The sequence below is a fragment of the Ambystoma mexicanum genome, chromosome 8 (genome assembly GCF_040938575.1).
Source record: "Ambystoma mexicanum isolate Mex_15411 chromosome 8, UKY_AmexF1_1, whole genome shotgun sequence".
Lineage (NCBI taxonomy): Eukaryota > Metazoa > Chordata > Amphibia > Caudata > Ambystomatidae > Ambystoma > Ambystoma mexicanum.
Window position 1 is genome coordinate 813770566 of NC_090929.1, and position 25043 is coordinate 813795608.

General features: G+C 46.3%; 1 protein-coding gene across 2 annotated transcripts in view; it reads right to left on the minus strand.

The window, feature by feature from the left end:
- The window catches only part of LOC138472476 (neurotrypsin-like), a 1741737-nt gene that overhangs the window by 214894 nt on the left and 1501800 nt on the right, over positions 1-25043 (minus strand). The window contains exon 15 of one of the 2 annotated variants that reach the window (XM_069610682.1): positions 12861-12985. The exons of the other annotated variant lie outside the window; for it this stretch is intronic. Within the exon in view, the coding sequence (XP_069466783.1) occupies positions 12864-12985 (122 nt within the window). The 3' untranslated portion in view covers positions 12861-12863. The remainder of the gene's footprint in view (positions 1-12860; positions 12986-25043) is intronic. 2 annotated transcript variants of the gene reach the window in all.

Sequence of the window (25043 nt, forward strand, 5' to 3'; positions counted from 1 at the left end):
TACATTTCGGTGGCATGTTTGGATATTGACCTAGCGTTGATTAGATTGCAGTGGATATTTTTGGTGTGGTTCGGTTTGTTTGTTGTTCCTGTTTTGACTTGTGGATTTTGTTGTCGCCGGTTGGTTGAGGTTGCATCGAGGCCGCTTTGTCATTGAATCGGTCTGCTAGATTGATAGTTGGATTGATGAATTCTACAGCTTCATCATCTTTCGTGTTTTTATGTGGTTGTCGATAGTGCCCTTCCTTTCTTGTGAAATATGGAGTAAGGGTGTTGGTATCGTCTCTTTCTCTTCTTGGGTCCTCTTGTCTTTTTTGCAGGGTTCGGGATGATTCTTAGCTTGTCTGGACATGTTAGTGGAGTTGAAGTGTCAAAGTTCTGCAGTTGTTGTGAGGTACGGTGTGAGGTGTATGGATTTTTCTCTTATGATGTTTGTTCTGTTGGTTGTATTGTTTCTGTATTCGAGACAGCTTCTACTGGAAACGGGTGAGTTTGTGTATCCGTTGTGGTTGGTCCTTGTTCCAGGTCTCTTTGGCGGCATCCAATTCTGCGTCTGGGCATTTTGTGTCCTTGGTAGTAGGATTGTTTTGGATATTGAGTTTAATAACGGGCCCGTTGTTAGCATCCTGGTCTGCTCGCGGGACCTGCTAAGGACGCCTGGTTTTACCAGGTGTCCTTAGCGGGTTCCCGCAAGCAGACTCGTAATGGGGCGGTAAGGGGTTGACGGCTCCGGCACCTTTACCGGCGCCATTAACCCCTTACCGCCAAGGTCGTAATGACCTCCATAGATTTGAGACTCCTAGATAACTGGACAGCGGCCTAGGTTTCACAGAAAGGCATATAGTAATAAAACACCTAGATTTGAGATTCCTAGATAAGCGGATGGACGCCTAGGTTTCACCATACAATAGGTACTTCAGTGTAAGCATGTAAGGTTTGTTCACATTGGGATCCCAGGCGATGCCCTGGCTCTGTATGTTTAGTGGATAGATTACTTATTGCAGGAGGTGGTAGCAGTTACTACCCGTAGTTCTCCCTACCTTGTCTGTTGACGCCGGTTGACGGCTGTCTGTTCCTCTTTCGGCACGTGTGAATACTGTCGGATGGTGCTTATGCTTTCTAGAGGCCAGTCAGGGTGTGAGCGCGAGAGTTGTGGGCAGCTGCTTTGGGAATCTGCAGAGTTTGCCACTGCAGTCGGGAGGCCGGCACTTCTTTACCTGTGGCTTGTTCTCAGCGTAGTGTGGTGTTCAGGTAGGTGGGTAAGAGGTTCAGTGGCTTCTCCAGTACACAGTCATATGTGGGTGGGGTTGGGGGATAGGTTTTGGTGGCGGTGGATGGCGAATATTCTTTTAGTGGTTGTCAGTCTGCTTCCCCTGTTGACACCTGCAGACACCTCTTGGGGCCGCCTGTAGGGGCTGCCTTGGGGTCCTTAGCCACAGGGGCTGCAACGGGCAGAGGGCTGCCCTAGCACTATGATATTTATGGGAACCGTTCACCAATCGGGGGGAGTAGAGAGGGACAGGAGGCAGCAGGGAGGGTGGAAACACACAGGGCCTGGGGGGCTAAAATCAAGTTAGTAAAGCCAAAAATGGGGGGCACCAGTAAAGCCACAACACTTACCTGCACCAGAGGGAGATAAACCCAGCAGACTGCTGTCGTGGCTCTGCAAAAGGGAGAACCCTAGACACAGAAATTAAAGACGGATCAGGCACTGTGCACACGACACAATTGTCGATTAATGATGCTTTCAGTGGATTCTACTTCCGATTGCATCGCCATGACATGCTAGCGCCCCAGAGGGAGATCCTAGACAAGTTGGAAGAAATAGGCCTACCCTCATTAGGATACGCCCAACAGGGATTGCTGAATGCGGAGCTATCAGCAGACGGTATAAGCAATGCGATGAAGTCATTGGGCCTCATTACACGGTAGGCGGTAACCATGGCGCTATTAGCGCCATGGTTGCCGCCGGTATTTTACTGTGTCCGCCTTGGTGGATGGCGGAATTACCGCCCTACTCCAAGGTGAGCGGGGCGGTAATTCCCCATTCACCAAGGCCCTTCCCCATTCCCATTTATGCCCCCATAGGGCATAATGGGAATGGGGAAGGCGCTAATTACGGTACCGCAAATTGCCGTACCGTAATTAGCACCAAGGCCCCTTTGCGGCACCCTACTTTACTGCCTTCCGTGTAATGAGGCCCATTGTCTACCTGCAAGACCCCAGGGAGTGATGGGTTGCCCCCAGAGTTTTACAAGGCGTACTGTGCTGAACTAGCTAAATGAGGTCTATAAGGAGGCATATGAAACAAAGGTGTTACCAAGGAGCATGAGGGAGACACTAGTGGTCCCAATACTTAAACCCAATAAGCCCATACATTAATGTGGTTCATATAGACCGCTAGCAATGCTAAACTATGACATTAAAATACTGACGACCATACTGGCTAAACGGTTGTCGAAAGTTATTGGGACCATAGTGTATGAACACCAGACCGGGTTCAAACCAGGAAGAAACACAACTATAAACCTACGCAGGTTGCAACACATCATTGCACAAACGGCAGACTCGCAGGAACAATATGCTGTTGTCTCCATATATGCCATAAAGGTGTTTGATTCCATATATTGGGAATGGTTGATAACTGTCTTGAAGGAGTTTGGGCTGGCATAATACTTCATCGGGTGGATTAAGATACTCTATGAAGCACCGGTGGCAAGAGTTAAGACGGGTAGAGCAGTGTCCGCACCATGGGATATCCAAAGGGGCACCAGGCAAGGTTGCCTGCTGTCGCTGATGCTCTACATTCTGGGTCTGGAGCCTATAACAACATACCCCAGGAAACAATTCTTTGATGCCAGTGTCAATGTGGGAGGGGTGTATCATATTGTGTCCATATATGCAGACAATGTGCTGCTATATCTGCATGACCGACACTGCAAAGTGCCAACAATATTTATTTATTTATTTGCATTTATCAAGCGCACTTGCAGCCCATGGGGCATCGAGGCGCTGTTACAGAAGATAAGCTGATTTAAGATTACAGGCGGGTGCCCGGTGGGCTCATGGTTACACAGTAACAAGCACATATGACAAATCACATATTCTAAGGTATCAGGGATTTCTTTCAGCAGGGAGAAGTCCTGCATATTTCTGCTGGTGGGTCTGGCAAATAAACCAGAGAGCGACCTCCCTGAGGTTGGGATTCAGTGGCAGTGGCACTCATTTAGATACCTGGGGGTGAAAGTCTGGCACACATTAACACACACAGGAAACACTGTGCTGGCAGTGCAGAGACTCAGAAAGTTCATGAAGTTCTGGTCTAGGCTCCTGTTGTCAGTGATGGGCAGGGTCTCCATTATCAAGATGATAGTGTTACCATGGTTCCTATACTTCTTCCAAAATGTACATTGCTATGTTCCAGCCTCCTTTTTTTTTTTCGATTACTAGAGAAATCACTCTGGGGCCATGCTAGACATACACTATCCTTGGTCACACTGACATTGCAATACAAAGAGGGCGGGGTCCAGCTACCGGACCTAGAGAGGTACTATCTGGCAGCACAATTTAGCTTTGTGGCCAAATGGCTTTCAGATGAGGCCACTTCCGAGACGAAGCTGATAAAACCACTTGTACAACCCGTCCATCTAAAGGAAACACTGTGGGCCTCATTGTACATGAGCAATACCCTAATGATTGTTAGATTGGGCAGAAAGGTGTGGGACAGGGCCCTGAAATTAACAGGACGGGTTCATCCCTATTCACCTGAGACCCCAATCATAGTAGCAGTCTGCGTGGCTAGGGCGGACCTGACAACCGCAAGGCTGTGGGAAAACTATGGCATCTACACTTGGGGGGACGCATACGAAGAGGGCGTTTTCAGGGAGTTTCAATCCATGAATGGAAAAGAAGGGCTGCCCAATGGCCAGTTCCTATGGTACCAGAAGATTAGAGGGGCAGCCAAGAGGCGTTGAAAGGAATGGCCTGGTGAACCGGAGGCGGACCCGTTGCTGACACTACTTCATGACTTGGGCGATGGGTGGAGACCCGTGTCCAGGCTCTATAGCTTGCTGGCAGACAGACCCAACCCCAGGAGTGCTAAACTAAAGCAATGGTGGGAGGCAGACCTAGGGAATGCCATCACAGAAAAGGAGTGGGAGAGGATACTTGCGTACCCCCGAGAGGTGTCAAAGAACGCCCAATTTCGATTAATCCAACTAAATGTCCTATACAGGACTTACATGACACCGAGCAAGATAGCCAAATTTTGCAAAAATGGAAACCCAGGCTGCTCTTGGTGCGGGTCGGAGGGAGCCGGGATGATGCACATCTTCTGGGAGTGCCGAAAAGTACAGTGCTTCTGGGCCAAAATAGAGAGTGCTTGCAGAAAGGCTGGGGTGGCTAGATATGAATGGACACCCAAAGAATGCCTCCTGGGGGCATACCCAAGGGTCAGCAAATTCAGGCATGTAATCAAATTTATGGATATGGTGTGTGTGCTGGCCAAAAGATCCATTGCAAGGGCATGGAAAAAAGCAGGAGGTCCACAATACGCCAAATGGCATAGCGAACTGGAGCATTGGTCTAATGCAGAGACAAGGGTGTGGGGTGAGTGGGTGGCCAGGGTGGTGGAAGATGTGGGTCCTGCGTATGAGGCCTGGAAAGCACTGACTTGGGATATGTTCCACCCATCAGACGATAAGCCTCCATGAATATGCTGTGCGCATACTTGATAGGCCCTGAACCAATAGGGCTGCACTAAGGAATTGAGAGAACTGCACCAGACACCCCCTGGCCCCAGCTGAGTCAAGTGCTATATTACACAGCTAGACTCCTTTAACCCACAGACGTGTGCCCTATGATTGGAACTAATGACGAAGACCTTTTGTTTTTTGTTTGGTTTTATTTGGTCATTAAGTTGTTTGTGGTTATTATGCTATTTTACATGCACAAGTAACAAAGATGGCAAACTGAGATGCAAACCGTCGATGCATTATACAAATGCCAATAAAAATTATTTAAAAATAAAATAAAACACTCAGCTGCACCAGACCTGCACCAGGAACCAAAATGGTGTGGCGGGTGTCGTGGATGTTTCAAAAGCTTCTGGTGTGGATACACACAGAGCTTGGCCAATCAGGGCAGGAGGGAGGGACAGAAGGCGAGAGCGGGGGAGGAAACACACAGGCTATGGCCCGGTGTGGGGGGCTGAGCCCATGGGGCCTGGAGGGCCAAAATCAAGTTATTAAAGCAAGCCAAAAATGGGGGGCAGCAGCAAAGGCATGACACTCACCTGCACCAGGGACCAAAATGGTTTGGTGGGTGTCGTGGATATTTCAAAAGCTTCTTGTGTGGGTACACACTGAGCTTGGCCAATCAGGGGAGGAGAGAGGGACAGGAGGCAGGAGCGAGGGAGGAAACACACGGGCTACGGCCCGGTGTAGAGGGCTGAGTGTGCAGGGCCAAAATCAAGTTAGTAAAGCCAAAAATGGGGGGCACCAGTAAAGGCACGACACTCACCTGCAGCAGGGACCAAAATGGTCCGGTGGGTATCATGGATGTTTCAAAAGCTTCTCGTGTGGATACACACAGAGCTTGGCCAATCAGGGGAGGAGAGAGGGACAGGAGGTGGAAGCGAGGGAGGAAAAACACGGGCTACAGCACGGTGTAGAGGGCTGAGCGCACAAGGCCTGGGTGGCCAAAATCAAGTTAGTGAGGCCAAAAATGGGGGGCACCAGTAAAGGCACGACAATCACCTGCACCAGCGACCAAAATGGTGCGGCAGGTGTTGTGTGCGTTTCAAAAGCTTCTTGTGTGGATACACACACAGCTTGGCCAATCATTGGAGGAGGGAGGGACAGGAGGCGGGAGCGTGGGCGGTAAAACATGGGCTACGGCCCGGTGTGGAGGGCGTGTGTGCAGGGCCTGGGGGGACAAAATCAAGTTAGTGAAGCCAAGAATGGGGGCACCAGTAAAGGCACTAAACTCACCTCCACCAGGGACAAAAATTGTTTGGTGTGTATCATGGATATTTCAAACGCTTCTTGAGTGGATACACACAGAGCTTGGCCAATTAGGGGAGGAGAGAGGGCCAGTAGGCGGGAGTGAGGGAGGTAACACACAGGCTACGGCCCGGTGTGGGCGGCTGAGCGTGCGGGACCAAAATCAAGTTAGTAAAGCCAAAAATGGGGGGCACCAGTAAAGGCACGACACTCACCTGCACCAGGGAATACAATGGGAAAATAAAATGGAGATGGGCATTGAATTACCACATTTGGCAGCACAATTCTTCATTGATAGATCGAAAAGAATTAAGTGGGCTTTTATGAATAAGGAAGTCTCTTGACAGAAGATATTTGGTTTAAATCCTACCCATTTTTCTGCCTTACTTAATCATGACCTGGAATCAAATGTAATATTGGCAATTTTCGAATCTCTCATACATAAGATTCTGGTACTTTTTCAAACCAAACCAACCCCCAAAATACAAATAAGGCAACTGGATGGTTTAAAAAGCAGAGGCATAGACAGGGTAGGGCCTGAGCGGGCAAGGCCTACCCAATATCTGTAAATGCCTACTTAGCAGCGCTGTGTGGGCATTTCAAAAGGTTAATGTCAGTGTGTTGGGCCCAACTACATTAGCATAAGGCCCCACTTGTTAGACAATCCTGGTTATGCCTCTGTTAATAAGGAATGTAGACTTGCTAAATCTCAGTTGTTACTGTTTCTGAAAAAGTCGGATGCAACAAAACAACAGATAATGGCTACTCAGCAAACTATAAGAGGGTATTTACAAAGCAGAAATTATTTATTTTATTTATTGGATATTTATAAGGCACTTGTACAACAAGACAGTGTTTCAAAGCACCACAAGGCAGAAGGGAAGCGAACAAGGGAGCAAATAAACAATGAAATTGAAATGAATACATAAAAACTGATATTGGTCCTACTAGGCGTTGTGACATTCGGACAATGCAACTGCAGTGAAGAAAGAGGAAATAGGGGCTGTGGGGTAAGTGCTATTAGGGTCCTCTAGGAGGCAAAGTGCCAGAGGTGCCCATTGGGGACCAAGAGGGGGGCAACAGGTAAGTGCATGGGCAGAGACATCCCAGGCGAAGAGGGAGGTCTGCCGCCCAACAGGTAAGTGCAGAGCGGAGGAACACCATCCGACAGGCGGATGTGGGCCCAGAGGGCAGTGCAGGGGGTGGGGTGCTGGGAGCAATTGGGCTGAAGGCCAGGACCCTATTGGACACTTGAGGGACCAGGCCGCCAAACTCAGTGACAGAGGGACTACTAGAGATTGCATCTATTGTGATAGGTGAGAAGGCGGAGAGTGTGCGAGGTGTGGAAGAGAAGTCAAGGGAGGCAGAGGGTCAGGGGGAGGAAAGGAGGAGGAGGAACTAGAGAGAGAGGTCATAATGTCCTGAGTTTTAGAGGTGAAATGGGTTGCCAGTTCATTACAAAGGGCCTGAGAATGAAGAGGTGAGGTGGAGACTGCAGATGGATTGGCTAGTGCCGTGCAAATTTTGAAGAGTTAGGCTGTGTTGTTAGAGGCTCCTGAGATGCAAGCCCTCTTCATGGAGCAGAAAGAGAGATGGTATTGCCTTTGGAGTAGGCGGCAGGGCAGTGTCAGAGGATGGGCCGAGGTTTGCCACTTCCGTTCAGCAACTCTGCACTTGCGTTTCAGAGTGGCTAGATCGGAGTCATACAAACTGTTACGCTTGGAGGCAGGTTTCAGGTGGATTCTCATGACAAGAGTGTTGGTGATAGCAAGATGAAGGTTGGCAAGGACAGAGTCAGTGGGAGAATCAAGTAGAGGGGAAGGAGGAGGGATGAAGGTGGAGCTTGATGTCTTTGCAATGAAAGATCTGGAGATAGCTTGTACTGAGAATAGCCCCCAATAAGTCTGGGATATAGTGGCCAATGGACCACTCTACAGTTGAATGACTACAAGCATGGAAGTAAATGTATTAGAGCAGGAGTGGCTTGAGTACTTTTCAGATATGTACAAGGAGAGGGAAGTATCAGCAAATCCAGACCCCATTTATGAAATCTGATTGAAAATTGTCCCAAGACTACACAATGAATTAACCAATCTTTATTGAAATTCTCCCTACTTGGGATTACAGAATCTAACTAGAAACAGGCACATAACCACTCCCTGAGTCCTGATGGAATCCCAGTTGTTCGTTACCAAGACTTGATTGAAATCTGGGAACCGCGACTTACCATGTTCTATAATGCTATTCTACTAAAGGACAGAATCCCTGACTCATGGGAAAAAAAAACATAATTTGCCAGATATTACAAAAAGGTAATAAGGGGAGCCCGAAGGCATACAGACCCATAGCTCTGCTGGATACCAACTTCAACATTTTTGGAAGAATCCTTTTAAATAAACTAGAACATTGGGTTGTGGAAAACAACATCCTGACAAACAGAGCTGTGGTTGGGAGCAGGCCTGGGGACCTATGAGCAGACCATATACCTCTACTTAATAATATCACACTCCTTGTTTGCTAGGGGAGAATCAATATACTTAGCTTTCATGAACCTGAGCACCACTTTTGACAAAGTTAAAAGAACCAAAATGTGGCAGGAGCTAAGGTCAATGAAATGTCTGATAGATATACTGAACATTTAAATTTTAATACATCAGGGTGTCACGGTTCCCCGTACTTACTGGTGGACTCTGTGGCAACACTGGTGACTTCCCATATCAGCTGCGTTCTACCGGCATTTTGCCCATTCCAATATGGTTGCAATGGCTTGCTCTGGAGTTACGTTCATGCCCCAACCATCATGGCGACACGTACGTTTTTCACCACGCATGTCAGAGTAGGAACAGGAACAAGATTCTATATAAAAAAGAATGTCAAAGGCTCAGCACGTCTCAACGCTCAGGCTACTTAGCTCAGTGCTCTCATTATTCTTGGTTCCCCTTCTGGTGATTTGCCAAATATTCTTGTTTTTTCGTAATTATTCCTTGCCTTGACCTTCTGCCATGGCTGCTCTCTTCTTACCTTTTTTTCCTTCCTTTTGTCCACTCCTCATCACGGCCTTCCTACAAGAACCTTTTTGGAATATCCCGGAAACTGTACTGCTCTCCTACAACAACCTCCTCTGAATATTCTGAAACCAGTGCAGTACTCCTCCAGTAGTATCCTTGAAGATTCACATACAGAACTCTTAGGCATCTATCACAGTTTTTTCCCGAAAATTAGGAGATTCTCTCCCGACCTCATCCAGCTTGATATACTTATACAAGCATCCCCTTCCCCTCCGCTCCCCACTCCATCTGTGCTTGCTGACCCTCCTTAATTTACCCCCCCAACCTTCTTCTCGTCCTTTCCTCTTTTCTCCCCCGATGTGGTCGCTAGACAAGTCTGATCTATGAAAGCCTCGTCAAAACAGGTTAATCCCTGTTCCTCTAAAACCATCAAGTACCACATTGACACCCTTGCTCCGGCCCTTGCTGATGTTTGAAACCACTCCTTTGCCTCAGGATCCTTCCCCTCCCATCTGAAGCACTCTGATGTGCATCCTCTTCTCAAGAAACCCACAGCTGATCCTTCCTGTCGGGCTAACTATCACCCAATTTCCCTTTTTGGGCAAACTCCTGGAAAATCTGGCCATCTCCCAGCTTAACCTTCATTCTGATTCTGTTGGTCGTCTCCATGACCACCAGTCTGGCTTCAGAGCTGCCAGAAGCACGGAAACTGCTCTCCTGAACATCCATGAGGATCTGCTCTCCAACCTTGACTCTAATATTCCCTCTGTCCTCATCCTACTCGAGCTCTCTTCTGCCTAGGACACAGTCAACCACACTGTTGCCGTGTATCAGGCAAAGGAAATCACACACGCACGGAGAGGTTTGGAAACAACCTTTATTCAATTTCTCTCAACCGTTAACTAGTGCTCTGCGCACCTTTCCCAGAAACCCCAACTCCCTCCACCTGTTGACCCTGTGGTGGCCGGTAACACACACCATCCTGCTCAACTGTCTCTGTGATAACCTGGGTATCACAGATCAGGCTCTGGCCTGGCTGAACTCTTTCCTCTCTGAACGACCCTCCCAGGTCATACTGCGGTCCTTCCTATCATCTATCTCCCTCTCTACCTGTGGTGTTCCCCAGGTGTCTAACCTCTCACCCTGGCTTTTCAACCAATACCTGGCAACCCTCGCCCACTGCATTGCCATTTTCTGCTCAAATTTCCAGTGCTAAGCTGACGAAACTCAACTCATTTTCAGGCTGCCCTTGGCCACCTCCTCTCCTCATCTCTGATTGCCTTACTGCCATTCAAGACTGCTTGCCAATGAACTTTGAATGCCAGCAAGACTGAGATCCTCCTCATCGGCACACCTTCTTCATCCTTTCCCCTCACCCTCTGGCCGGCCTCCCTTCGCCCCCCTACTACCCCCACCTGTGAGGCTAAGAACGTCAGGGTCATCTTTGATTCCACACTTTCCTTCTCCGCCTACATCTCCAATGTCTCTAAAAAGTCAAACTTCCTACTGCACCTCCTCAGAAGTACTCTGCCTTTCCTCTCCTTCCCACAGAAGCTCAAGGTCTCCCAAGCTCTGGTTCTCTCTAGTTTGGACTATTGTAACAGCCTCTTTCTAAATCTAGCAAACTCTACTCTCTGCCCTCTGCAACTAATCCAGAACAGGACTGCAAGACTTGTCCGTGGCGTCAAGCCCTGGGATCATATCTCTCCAGCTCTAAAATCTCTCCACTGGCTCCCAGTGGATGCAAGGATTAAATTCAAAATACTCTGCATTGTCCACAAGGCTTTCTGGGGCCTGGGTCCAAAATACCTTCAGCTATGAGCTGGGGGTAGATCTCTGTCTTCGGCTGGGGCCTCCCTCTGGAACAGCCTCCCTGCCACTCTAAAACTTGAGGAGAACCATCTCTGGTTCCGGAAGCACCTCAAGACCTTCCTCTTTGCTTCTGCCTATGCCCCCGCTCTCCCCTGCTGATCTGGTCTCTCTTGGCATCGTGCACCTGGCCACCCTCTGTCCTCCAGGCCCAGGTTCCTGCTCACCTTGCCTCTGGGCAACCCCTTGCACTGGGGTCTGTATCTGTACCCATACAGCCCCCACCTCTTTCTTCCTGCACTTATCTGACCTACCCTGTCTGCTGCCTTAATCTCAGCACTTGCCACTTGCTGGCTGCACTACCAGCTTTTGTTGCTTTTATTATTTATTTATTTATTATTATTTATTCTGTTCCCCTTTTGGTCCACACTTTCCACTTCTCCCCCCTTCCTTGCACTTTTGCCCTCCCCCTCTCCCATGCACTTGCACGTTCTCAATGTCACTGGTCCTAGTAAGATCGTTGTTTTGTTCTTCCCTGTTCCCCTCCCTTGCCTTGTGCTCTGAAACACTTGTGAACCACTTGTGTATGAGCGGGTTAGAAATAAAATATCAATTCAATTCAATTCAGGGTGTTGTCTAGAGTGGACCGTCCACTTCTTCATGACACCAGAACCAGAGGGAAACATCGGTCTAGTTCATCACTGAAATCTTCATCGGTCGGCCAACCTCAGGTAAGCCAAGAACCTGACAGTTTGAGACGCCAACAAAGCTTAACAGCTATGGAAACCATGCAGGACATTGCAGTGCCCATGCACCATGCTGACCACAGAGATACAGTCCGTGAAGGCGGAGAATGCTGCTGTACGCCAAATGGTTATGACTTGCGACATCATGTCCCAAGAAAATCCGGCCCTTGGAATGGTGATTCACAAGTTTGACAGATCTCCTAAACGCCTATGGCAATTCTTGGATTCATATACTATCCATTTTACGTTCAAGCCTCTGTTCTATGCCTCAGAAAGGGCTAAAGTGGGATTTTCTGTTTCCCATCTAATAGGCAATGCTCTTTCACGGGCTACACCCCCGGTTACCTCAGCTGACCCTCTATTGGATAACTATGCAGTTTTTGTAACGGCTTTAAAGACAATGTTTGACAGCCCTTATATGGTTTATACCACCCAGGATTCCCTGCTTGATCTTCAGCAGAGATCTGTTGATCTGATGACCTATACTTATTTCTCCTGCCTCTTCTACTGCTCCTCTCTCCTCTTTGGACTCCCGGTCTCTCATCTGAATCCCCTAAAATCCATCTACCACTCCTCTATCCATACTCTCTGTCTTCTTGGCCCTTGAGATTCTATTTCTACCACACTCTCTCAACTTTGCTGGCTTCCCTTCCTCTCACAACTAAAATTTCAATTCCTCTGTCTTGTCTTCAAATCACTCCATGATCTCGCCCCCTATCTCTCTTCCCTCCTCTCATTTTACTCTCCCTACCGATCTTTCCGCTCAGCTGATCTCTACCTTCTCACAGTACCCCCAGCCCCATGTGCCTCCTCACGCTTCTGTTCCTTTCAACTCTTGACCCCCCTTCATTGGAACTCCCTACCTCTTTCTATCCACTCCACCCCTACCTACTCATCCTTCCGCTCCTCTCTGAAAGCCCGTCTTCTCCACTCCCCCCGACTCTCCTTAAACACCTCCCTCCCCAACTCCCCTGCCCCCTTTCTATACCCTCCCTCCTTCCCTCTTCTTCATGCTCCCGCTGTTCTCAAAGCAGACATTGAAACCTTCCTTACCTACCTCCTTTCCCCTCCCCTTCCCCTCCCCTCTTCCCCTCCTAAGTAAATTGTTCTACATATTGTATCAATGGTTTGTTTCATGATTGTAAATATGCTTCTTTCATTATTGTACCTTGTTGTTATACTGGAAAGCGCTTTGGATTAAGGCGCTATATAAACTCAATAAACATAAACATAGGCATATCTGCAAAGTTTAAACAACTGGCCAAAGAGACTGCGGCCTGAAGAAGCTTTCTTTACCCTTTACCGACGAGGTCTCAACGATGACTTAAAAGATGAGTTAGCCCGTGTTGCACAGCCTGCTTCTTTTAATGACCTGGTCTCCTTAATACTACAGATCAACTTCAGGGCACAGGAAAGATGTACTGAAAAAGAAAGTATCGAGTGAGCTTTCCACAGAACAAATCTTTGCCAGAATTCAAACCTTACAATATCGTAATGCATTTTGGTCTGATGAATGTCCGAGCTGTTTTTCAATGGTTCGTGGACTGGGTATATTCTGATATCTTTTTTCTTCCAGTCCCTCCAAACACATAGATCACGTTCGGAGTGTTTTGAACAGACTAGGTAAAAACCAGTTGTTGGCAAAACCTGAAATATTTCAGCTCCATTTAACTTCTGTTCATTACCTAGGGTATGTTATTTCTCCATCAGGTATATCCATGGACCCTAGAAAAGTCTCTGCTGTCCTAGACTGGCCAACACCTACCTGTTTCAAATGCATACAACAGTTCCTAGGTTTATCAAACTTTTAGTGGAAATCCCTGTGTTCCTACTATTATGTTACCAATCACTGAACTATTGAAAAAGGATGTTCCCTTTGTGTGTTCCCATGCTGTTGCTGAAGCTTTCCTTACGCTAAAGAAACTTTTCACTCAAGCTTCTATATTGTGTCAGCCAGATGTTTCTCTCCCGTTCATCGTCAAAACTGGTGCTTCTGATGCAGCCCTGTGTGCTGTGATTATATAGAAACAATCTGATGGTGAAGAACACCCTATACCTTTTCTCTCCCGAACTCTCAATGACAGCGAAAGACATTATTCCGTTTTGGAAAAGGAGCTTCTCGCCATACGTCAAACCTGTCTGGAATGGTGACACCTCCTACTAGGTTCCACAGTTCCGGCTTGGATAAGACCTGGTCATCGTAACTTACAAGCTCTGCAAACACTGGAAAGCAGGAACAGTCGACAGACACATTGGGCTTCCTTTTTTGCCCAGCACAACTTCACACTCACCTATATTCCAGGAACTCAGAACCACATTCTGATGCCTAATCCAGAATGTATAACAATGTAGAAACACCCATGGTGCCATATAGGACCATCCTTTACAACAAGAAGTTTATTTTTCATGTCAATACTTTATTGGATCAGGTGAGGCAACACACAGAGACATCTCATGCCTTCCTTGCCTTGCAACAAACATGGTTCACTTACCTATGTGAACCATGTAACGCTTGGCCCTACTTCTTTGTCATGATTCACTACCAGCAGGTCATAAAGGTGTGACTGCCACCTTGGCCACTCTACGACAACCTATTTTGTGGCCCAACATGAAACGAGCAGTTCAAAGACACATTAAAGCTTGTTCACATGTGCTCAGACCAATATTCCAAAAACTAAACCCATTGGCTTGCTACATCAACCACTTCTGCCTATAAGACCTTAGGAGAAAATAGCCACAGACGTTATTGTTAACTTGCCGCCTTCTAGGGGTTGTACTTCTATTATGGTCTACATGGACTTGTTTACCAGGATGGCCCATTTTTCACCTGTTACCAAGATACCCACTGCCCTTGAAATGACTAAAGTCTTCTTCATGGATATATTTAGATTGCATGGTCTACCCTCTAAAATCATTTCTGACTGTGGTAGTCAATTTGTCTGTAAATTCTTGTCCAATCTTTGCTGTATCATTGGTAAAAAAAAAGGGTCTTGTCATCCGCATATCCCCCCCAGTCCAACTGAGTAACGGAAAGTCTCAACCAAACCCTTGAACAGTTTCTACGATGTTCAAGGGTTTGAACATCGTAGCAAGTACACGATTACTGGGTTTCTTTATTACCTGTAGAAGAGCTTTCGTACAACACATTTCATGCCTTTCTCAAACAAAGTCCTTTCTACTGTACTGACAGTTTCCACCCATCCATACTCCCAATGGAATCAAATTCATCAACTTCGGTGCCTTCATTAGATTGATTGGTTGCTGATATACAAGCTGGACACAAAATAACCTCTGCCACTCTTGCTGTGGCCTAAAGAACAACCAAGAAACATGCTGACCACAAAAGAACTGAGGAACCCTCTTATGTTCTGAACGATTTGGTTGTCCTCTATATATCTACCAAAACATGTGTGGCCTTCCAAACTATCACCACAGTATTTTGGCCCATTCAAGATCGCACACAAAATCATCCCTGTTGCCTTTCACCTACAGCTTCCGTCTTCCTGGAAAAAGATCCATCCAATGTTTCATGTCTCTCTTTTGAAACTATATATGCCTTCCTCTGTACCTGTGTGGACAATACCTCAGAATTTGAAGTGTCTCAAATATGTGATTCTCGTTATCGCTGTGGCCGTCTTCAGTACCTGATTCATTGGAAAGGATACCCAGCTAGTGATTGCACTTGGGAACCTCGTACCAACGTCCATGCTCTTAACTTGTCAAGATTTCATCACCTACAACCCGGCAAACCAGGCGGGGTGGAGTTTAGGAGGAGGCATACTGTCACAGTTCCCCGTGCTTACCAGTGGAATCTGGTGACTTCCTGCATCCGCCGTGTTCTACCCGCATTGTGCCCCTTCCAATATGGCGGCAATGGCTTGCTCTGTAGTAATGTTTGTGTCCCAACCATCATGGCGGCATGTATGTTTTTTGTGCAGGCACATCAGTGTAGGAACAGGAACAAGATTCTCTATAAACAGAGAACACCAAAGGTTCAGCACATTTCAATGATAAGTCTACTTCGGGCTGCACTTTCCTTATTCTTGGTTCCCCTTCTGTTGGTGTGCTAAATATTCTTGTTTTTCATAATTATTCCTTGCCTTGACCTTCTCCATGGGCTGCACTCTTCTAACCTTTTTTCCTTCCTTTTGTCTACTCCTCCTCACTGCCTTCCTACAACAACATTTTAGGAATATCCAAATAACTGTGCTGTTCTCCTACAACATTATATTCTGAAACCAGTGTCGTACTCCTCCAGCAGCATCCTTGAAGATTCACCTACAGAACTCCTAGCCATCAATGACAGGTTTTTCCCCTTTAAGGGTTCTTTCCCAAAATCAGGAGATTCTCTGCCAACCTCATCCAGCTTGATATACTTATACAAACAGGGTGGCCTCTAGAGTGGACCATCCATTTCTTCACGACACCAGAACCAGAGTGAAACATCGGTCTAGTTCATTAACCCCTTACCGCCCCCCTCGTAATGAACCCCTATGTCTTTTCCATTTTATAACTAAATACACTGCATTTATGAACTAATTGGACCTGCAAGTGAACTCAGTAAAGCCTGTAGTTGTGGTTTGCGCATGGAAAATTAAAGTGAAAGAATCCACCCACAGGTATGTCAATAATGGTTGCTGTGCAGAGCAGAACTTATTGGAGTCATTTTTGATGGAACTGGTTTCACTTCAGTGATTTGAATCATCAGACCAGCCTAACCAAACTTAAAGTTTATGTCAGATTTGTTTGGGACAAGAACTGTGCTGGTTTAATATAACAAAACAGGGAAAGTTCATCTCAAAGATTTCATCATGTTCTGTTGACCTTTAACTGACCCATAAGGGAACCTACAGTTCATAATATATCAGAGCGTGGATGGTACGAGCGTACCCTTTCCAGCTAGGAAAATGGTGCCCCAAAAAGTTCCAAATAAATGTAGTCTCTACTGTTATCCGGTGCTGGAAGTTTTCTAGGGGTTCCTGTCTCCTGGGTGAATATGGTGCATGGAGAAAGTTCCCAAGCAAAAAAGTGTAATACTTGGAATTTGGGGGTTCACCCATCCTTTTTAGTGTCACCGGCCTGGCCTGTTGATTGGCTGCAGGCCTCACTGTTAATCTTCATTCAGGGAGACGTAGAGCTGGAATTGCTCCAGCTCTAATTTTTCAGCCTTTACTAAGAACTGGTTTTGTAATGGTGGGATGAGCTATGGAGGATGGTGCCCTGGGTTCTCTGAGGGCTGTACCTACGAGACCTCTCTGACCCTTCCTCCGATGGTCTCGCTCTTGGTACCCTGTTATGCCTCTCTGAGTCTGAGATATCCTTGCTGTCAAGAACTTGCTCTTCCACCTGCCTCTATAACCTGCGTAGGGTCCTCTGGCCAGGCAGAACCTGCCTGCAACCTCCTTGAAAGCAGAGATCTAGATGTGCTCGCCATCACTGAGACATGGTTTAGGGACAGCTCTGTCACGAGCTTTGACACACTCCTCCCTGAAGGATACAAGATCCTCTCTGTGCCCAGGCCCAAGGAGTCAGGAGGGGGAGTGGCATTGATCTTTCCAGAATGGATACCTGTGCCCATCATCCCCACTCAGGCCCACTCCTCGTTAAAGGAGGAGAGCCTAGTCTGCAGGCTCTAATTCTCAGCTAAATCTTCTCTCCTTATAGTCACCATCTATCAGCCACCAGGACAGTCCACTCTCTTCCTCTCGGAATGCGCTGACCTGGCCTCTTCTCTACTCTCCTCCTCCTCCTCTCAACTCCTCCTGCTGGATGACTTCAACATTCATCTGGACTCTCCTGACACCTCAGGACATTTCTGCAACCTATGCGATTCTCTCTCCTTCTCCATCTTACCTTCTGCCTCCACGCACACAGCGGGCCACACTTTCATCTCTACCGACATCCCTCGCTCTGTCCCTCTCTCTCTTGGATGGATCACTCTCTTTTCTCTTCACACTTGAAGCTCTCCTCTCCTCTTGTATCGGCACACCCGGCGCGGCCACTCGGGTTCAAAGTCACCAGACCCATGAAAATAGTGACAGCGCCTGTGTTTGCCTCCACCTACTCTCCGCCTCCTGCCGTTGACTCCCACCGTGACACAGCCCTCGCTAACTTCAATCTCCCTATTTCTAACACCCTTGACACTCTTGCCCCTGTCATGAGGGTCTGACTGAAGCCATCCAAAAAGTGCAACTCTTGGTACGACTCTGACCTGGCTGTTCTTAAACGCAAGTTTAGGGCAGCTGAGCGGAATGGAATGTGTCAGGAACTTCTGACAAACCGGCATGCCGCCACCTTCAAAGGCAATATGGACTCTGCATACACACCAAGAAAAGAGTCTTTATTCAATCCTGCATCTCTGCAACATCAAAAAACACAGCCAAACTTTTCAAAGTCTGTAAGGAACTGGCCAATCCTGCAGCAGCCTTCTGTTCTGTCACACCCACCCAGGACCTTTGCTTAAACCTGGCTGCAAATTTTACTGCAAAAACCCAAGATATCCTTTCCTCTCTCACTTCCACACCACATCACACACCAAAACCTTTGAAGCCTCCCTTGGCCCCTCCACCACTTCTCCTCTCTTCTCTCACTCCCATCACTCCTGATAAGGTCACCAGACAAGTCCGGTCTATGAAGGGCTCATCCAAACAGGTGGACCCCTGCCCCGCCAAAACCATTAAGGACAACATTAACTCTCTTGCTCCGCCCTTGGCTGATATCTGCAATTTCTCTTTTGCCAATGGAGTTTTCCCAACTTCTTTTAAGCACTCCCTAGTGAACCCTCTGCTTACGAAACCTTCTGACAATCCATCCATTCCGGAAACTACTACCCTGTCTCTATCACCCCTTTCCTGGGCAACCTCCTGGAAAAACTGGCTATCTCTCAGCTCACCCTCCATACTGAATCTGCTGGGTGCCTCCACGACCATCAGTCTGGCTTAGAGCATCCAGAGGCACGGAAACTGCTCTTCTGAACACTCGTGAATACCTGCTCTCAAATCTTGACATCAACACTCCCTCTGTCCTCATTCTTCTCGACCCTGCCTCTGCCTTTTGACATGGTAAACCACAACACCCTGGATTGCACGTCTCCGCGACACCTTGGGGCTAACAGGCCAGGCTCTAGCGTGGTTAACCTCCTTCCTTTCCAACCGCCCATCCCAGGTGGAACTTGGGTCCTTTCTCTCTACTATCACTCTTTCAACCTGTGGTGTTCCCCAGGGTCCTAACCTATTCCCAGGGTTCTTCAATGTCTACATGGCTGCCCTGGCACATGTGATTGCCACTTTCATCTCTAACTTCCAGTGCTATGCAGATGACACGCAACTCTCCGACATGCTACCCTCAGCTACCTCCTGTTCCTCGCACATATCTTACTGTCTGTCTACAATTCGATTATGGTGTGCTGCAAACGACCTCTGCCTCAACGCCAGTAAGACTGAGATCGTTCGCATTGGGACTCCTGCTCCCGCTTTTCCACTCGGACTCTGGCCGGCCTCCAATGGCCCTGTGCCCGCACCCACCTGCAAGGCAAAAAAAAACCTTGGGGTCATCTTCAACTCCACGCTCTACTTCTCCATTCACATTTCAGACATTTCTAAAATGTCGAACTACCAGCTGCACCTACTCAGAGGAACTCTTCCTTATCTCACTTTCCCCCAGTGGCTCACTGTCTCCAGAGCCCTGGTTCTCTCAAGGCTGGACTACTGCAACAGCCTCTTTCTCAAGCTCCCTGCCTCAGCATTGCACCCTCTGCAACTCATCCAGAACAGAATCGCAAGACTTATCTTTGGCTTCAAACCCTTGGACCGCATCTCTCCAGCACTGAAATCCCTCCACTGCCTCCCCGTGGCTGCAAGGATCAAGTTCAAGACCCTCTGCATTGTCCACAAGGCTTTCTGGGGCCTGGGACCTACCTATCTGTAACAATGCTGTCCTTCCCGAGCCCTCCGCTCATCTACCTCCAACCTTCTGCGAGTGAGCCGGTTCTCCAAGCAGAGATTTGGAGGTAGATCTTTATCCTCAACAGGGGCATCCCTCTGGACTAGCCTCCCTGCCGCCCTCAGTCTTGAGCTTGATCTCCTTAAGTTCCGGAAACTCTTCAAGACATTCCTCTTCTCATCTTCCTTCTATGTCCCTTTATACTGTTAACCTCTCTCTCCGCTCTATCCCTCTCTACTTCCTTTTCCACACCGCTTGCTGACTGGCCGCCGAGTGTACCTCAGAGTCTCCCTGTTCCCTGGCACCCTTACCAGTCCTCTCGCACTTGCCTCCGGGCCTGCACTTGCCTCATCGTTACTGCACTTGGTCAATGACCAATAATAGTGGCATCCTTCAGCACTTATCCCAGTCTCTGACTAACTGGACGCACTTGACTCCTCCCCACCTCCTGCACTTGTCCTCCCCCCTCCCCTGTACCGTCTGTGCACTTGCACAATCTGAACGTAGCATGCCTGAAGATCATCTATCTATCTATCTACCCTTGCATGGTGGTGCCTCAATGCACTTGGAAAAACTGCAGAGACGTCGTCAGACCTATTTGTTGTTATCTACACTGTTAATTGTATTATATGCACTTACTCTGCCTGTGCAGACTTGTATCGTTCAGAAGGTCAAGGGCTCTGAATGACTGTTGTTTTTCCCCCTTGTTCCCCCCTCCTTGAGCGCTTTGAAACACTTCCCTTGTGTATAGGCAATTTACAAATAAACATTATCATACCTACCATACCAGATCTGACTATCTTCCTCCTGCTATTAAATTTCAATTCATCTTTATTTTGGAAACATAATATTTCTATATAAGTAATACAAAAATATAATACAGTAAATCAATACAAAACCAGCGCCGGAGATGGCAGCATAGTGGCTGTGCTCCTGTGCCCCATTTAAGATTACATCCTTCACTACAATGACTGATCCTGGGCCAGCAGAAACATCCCAGCTGGCAAAAAGCAGAAAGGAGAAGATGGATATGAAAGAAGGGATGACAAACTATTGGATCTCCTGACTAAGGTGACATTAGACATCACAGACATAAAAACCAAGCTGATCAATGCTAAAGATAGATACTTGGATCTTACTACAAAGGTTACAGCTATTGAGGAGCACCTTACTTCCTCAGATGACAAAACTGTGAGGCTATATGATCAGATCAGAAATTTGGAAATCGAAAATGAAAAGCTGTCACTTAAATTGTCAGAGCAGGAGAACTTTTCTAAGAGAAATAACATTAGGGTGGCTGGATTTCCTGAAGATGTGGAGAGAGGGAACCCTATGACATTTCTAGAGAAGGCACTGATATCAATGTTGAAATTGGATCCCAATACCTCTTTAGGCATGGAGAGAGCACATAGATCTCTGGGTCCGAAACCAGAATTGGGAGAGAGACCAAGACACTTTATTGCAAAATTGTTGAGGTTTACTACCAAAGAAATGATCCTAAAAAATCACGTGAGCTGGGTGATCTGGCGTCGGGAGGAAATAAGATAATGATATTTGGAGACTTGAGCAGGGATGTTCTGGAGAAGCAAAGAGCCTTTAACACTGCAAAGGAAAAGGCAAGGAATAAGAAATTCAAATACTATATGGTGTATCTGGCTATCCTCTGTGTGGTGATAGAAGGCCAGATACACTAATTTACTGACAACAGGAATGCAGAAGCTTTCTTCTCTGACCTTGACATCAGTTCTATGGAGACTACTTCTGTATCCCAAAATAATGCACCTTCAAAGAAGAAATGAACTTCATTTGAAAAGGTTACCTTTTGCTTAATCTATAGTTGAACTGTGTTTTTCACAGTTTTTGAAAAATGATTTAAATAATTTTTTGATTAATTATATCATTTTCATTCAGTTGATGAGGATGACCGTTTTTTTTCTTCAGTTGGCAGATTTTCAGGGAAGGTCGGATAATACACTTGTAGAGGAGGCATTGAGTAAAGCACCCTAGCTCCAATAAGGTGGATCACGTGGCACACAACATGACTAAGGCAGTGTTGCTGGTTTTTGTTAACCCCGGAAAATCTATGCCTCTGTTGTGGAGTGCAGCATGCTGCGTGCGATGTTAGGTGAGCTCTTGAAGAGGACGAGCTGATTTGTGAATGCCCTCCCATGGGTGAAGACTGCTCGCAGAACCTTTTCGTAGAGCAGTGCCGGAGTCGCAAAAACGGAGGAGGTGTGATACGCAGTTTGGTTTCAATGTATACAGGTACGGTAAAATATATTTGTTCGCTCCTCCAATGATGAAGAGGCTGGACGGTAGCGTGAGTGTTTTACTTGGTCTCTGTCACAACGTTTAGTCCACAAAGCGAAATGGACCATGTGGGTTTATAGGATTTAAACATTATCTTCCCGGAAGGTCGAAGGCCAGAATTCAGCTAACTAGAATTACAAGGCATGTAATGTGACTATATCAATTTGTTGTTTTAACCGCTGTGGAAGCCTGCATTTCTGTTGAGATATGCATTCTCTATTCTGACTTTTTGCTTCTCAATATTTTGACTGGTCACTAGTAAATGGCGGTGGACAATCCTTTGTCATCAAGATGAAACAGATAAAGCGAGAACACTTTATAAAGATCATTACACGAAAACATCTTTACAGAACACATGACTTATGGCATATAGCGAAAGACTTCCTAATTTGGAAGTGGGGTTGCTCAGCATCTAGCAGAAAGATGAATCATGGTGTGAAATCAGCTTAGTGACTCGCCATTTTATAGTAGAGCTAAAGGAAACAACTTTGCTTCTGCTTCCTTTTCACCAGAGATCATGGTGGGACTCTAATTGTCTCCCAGGGCTACCTTTTCTTGGAGGTTGAAAAAACATCAACACACGAATCTGGAGAAATGTCCCTACAAATGCTCTCTCAAAAACAGATTGCTGGTGATAATGTTAAGGTTACTTCATGTGGGCAGTACACAGAATTATGTATCACCTGCTGGAGAAAACAAAATAGCACATACGCATTTCCCACGAAAGAGCTGTTTAAGGATACACCCCTTGGTGTTTCGATCATTTGCAGAGTCATCTGTTTAACTCAAGGATGGTTTACAGGGATGTAGGAGGTGTGACATACGTTAGCCAGTAATGAGGAATACAAGTGCTGTGAAAGTGTGTTGGCACATCACGCTGCAAATAGATTGGGGTGCTTTCTCTGTCAGAATTAAGCCAACAGGCTCTAACCTTTCCAGTGGGCATAAAGCTGGCTGAAGATTTTTGCTGTCTCTAATGCAACAGGGATGGGAACGAACCTGCTAGGCAATGGGCAAAGATGACAATCTTAATGCAATACTGAGACATGTGAGAAGGTGTCCCAACATTTCTGTCAGGCGAATGTCAAATACTACTTTCATAGTTTCGTGGGCATGAATTTAAGCAAATTTGGGGCATGGAAATAGTCTTCACAGGTTTCTGTAGTTTTAATGAACTTGTAGAATAACTACTGCTGGCTGTCGTTCATGTCCTCACAGTCATGTACTGTCTTAATGGGTAAATGCAGTATTGATATTGATATTTTCTTTCTATCGCGCTCGTACACAAGTGGTATAGAAAAGGATCAACCAAAAGTTTGTTTAATATTATACCTCCCACTTTTGCATTATGTAATGTTGTTTAATGCTATATGCTTGTCACCTCCAATTATCATTGTGGGGACAAGATTGAATATTAATTCTGATGAATGTTATTTAGTTGCAGTTACTGGGTATATTTTAACACTGGTACTTGTTAATGATCGTAGCATATAATAAGTGTGTAGAAGGGGAAATGGATGATTATTTAGTTTTCTCTAGGCAATATAGACATTATTGTTATTCGCAGAAAGTATGCTCTAAGGTTTTAATACGACCATAAGGAACATGCTACATTCTGTCCTTGCTTTTGACTAAGTAGAAAGTTGAGAAGTAACCGGATGTGTCCTTTTTAATTGCAAAATGTTTTTCGTCATTTTGAATCTTGGTGGTTGGGGCGGGATGCGGTCTAACATACTTCTTCAGCCTTAGTGAACCTCAGGAATGTCTTAAAATTAGCCATAGGAGGGCTGGGTGATTGGAAGACTATATGTGAAATGGGGAAACCAGGTTGCTGTGGTCACACCTTATTACTGCGCCAGAAAAAAATTATGCTGGAGACTAAGTCCAATTGCTGTTGTGTGATAAGGAAGTTTAATTAATCTGCCCTATGGATTACACGTGTTTCGGCAAGGTGCCTTTCTCAAATCAGGGCTTATCCAACTTTATTTCTCTTGATCATTACTGGAAGTGTAATAACGGGGATCAATCCCTGGGTTGATCCCCGTTATTACACTTCCAGTAATGATCAAGAGAAATAAAGTTGGATAAGCCCTGATTTGAGAAAGGCACCTTGCCGAAACACGTGTAATCCATAGGGCAGATTAATTAAACTTCCTTATCACACAACAGCAATTGGACTTAGTCTCCAGCATAATTTTTTTCTGGTGCAGTAATAAGGTGTGGCCACAGCAGCCTGGTTTCCTAATTACACAAACGGAGTTGAGGAACTTGAAGTCTCCGTTCTATGGCACACCAATGCGACAGTGCACATTTTTGCATTTAATCAGGTCGCGGGGGTTCCAAGTGATATCAACCCAAAAGTTCCTTCAAGATCTGTCCTATATGTGAAATGGGGTTGATAACTGCCTGAACCTAGGGGTAAGGAGTTACACAGAACAGGATATTGTTGATGGGTTGTAGTTAATATTGGAACAATGTTTAGGAACTGTTGTACAGTTAACGGAGCCTGGGAGGTTCACAGTTAACTATGTGCAATTAGGAAGATGTGTGCTTGGGGTTTAGCTTAGATTTACATATTAATCTGTGGAATAATATGATAATGGAGGGGCTTGTTATTCTGAGGCATTTTTGGGTATGGGGGGTGAGGGATATAATGAGGTTTGATCACCATCATTAATGTTAAGACGGATTTCTGAACTCTGACCTAGTGGGCAGATGTTCAGAAGGCCAGCCTAGTTTCTTGGAACAGGGTAACCTCTGGACAAGCCAGACCAATCAAGGTAGCTATGGTCTGCAGTCAAGACTAAATCTCAGGAGGGGTGAGGGTGACTGAAAGACCTCAATGAGCACACAGAGCAAGGACACTTACAAATTACTCCCAGACAGGTGTATATATCAAAAATATAAACGCATTTATTACAAGGCCTTTGTAACTCAAGACACAGTAAAAGAATCACAGCAATACTATCAAACCAACACAACACAATCAATACAAGCATGAAATATGTTCACAACCTAGAGGGGAAGGAAAATAGGCAGTGCAGATGGTCTTTAGTCCCCTTCATCATCAAACACACACCTAACTAAGAGGCAGTCCAGACCCTAAGAAGAGAGGAGCCGTTTTGCCCATTGGAACAACCGCACATGCCGGCACTACATGTACTATTGAGCATAAGACTCCTCTCTTCTTAGGGTTTTGGACTGCCTCTTAAGTTAGGTGTGTGTTTA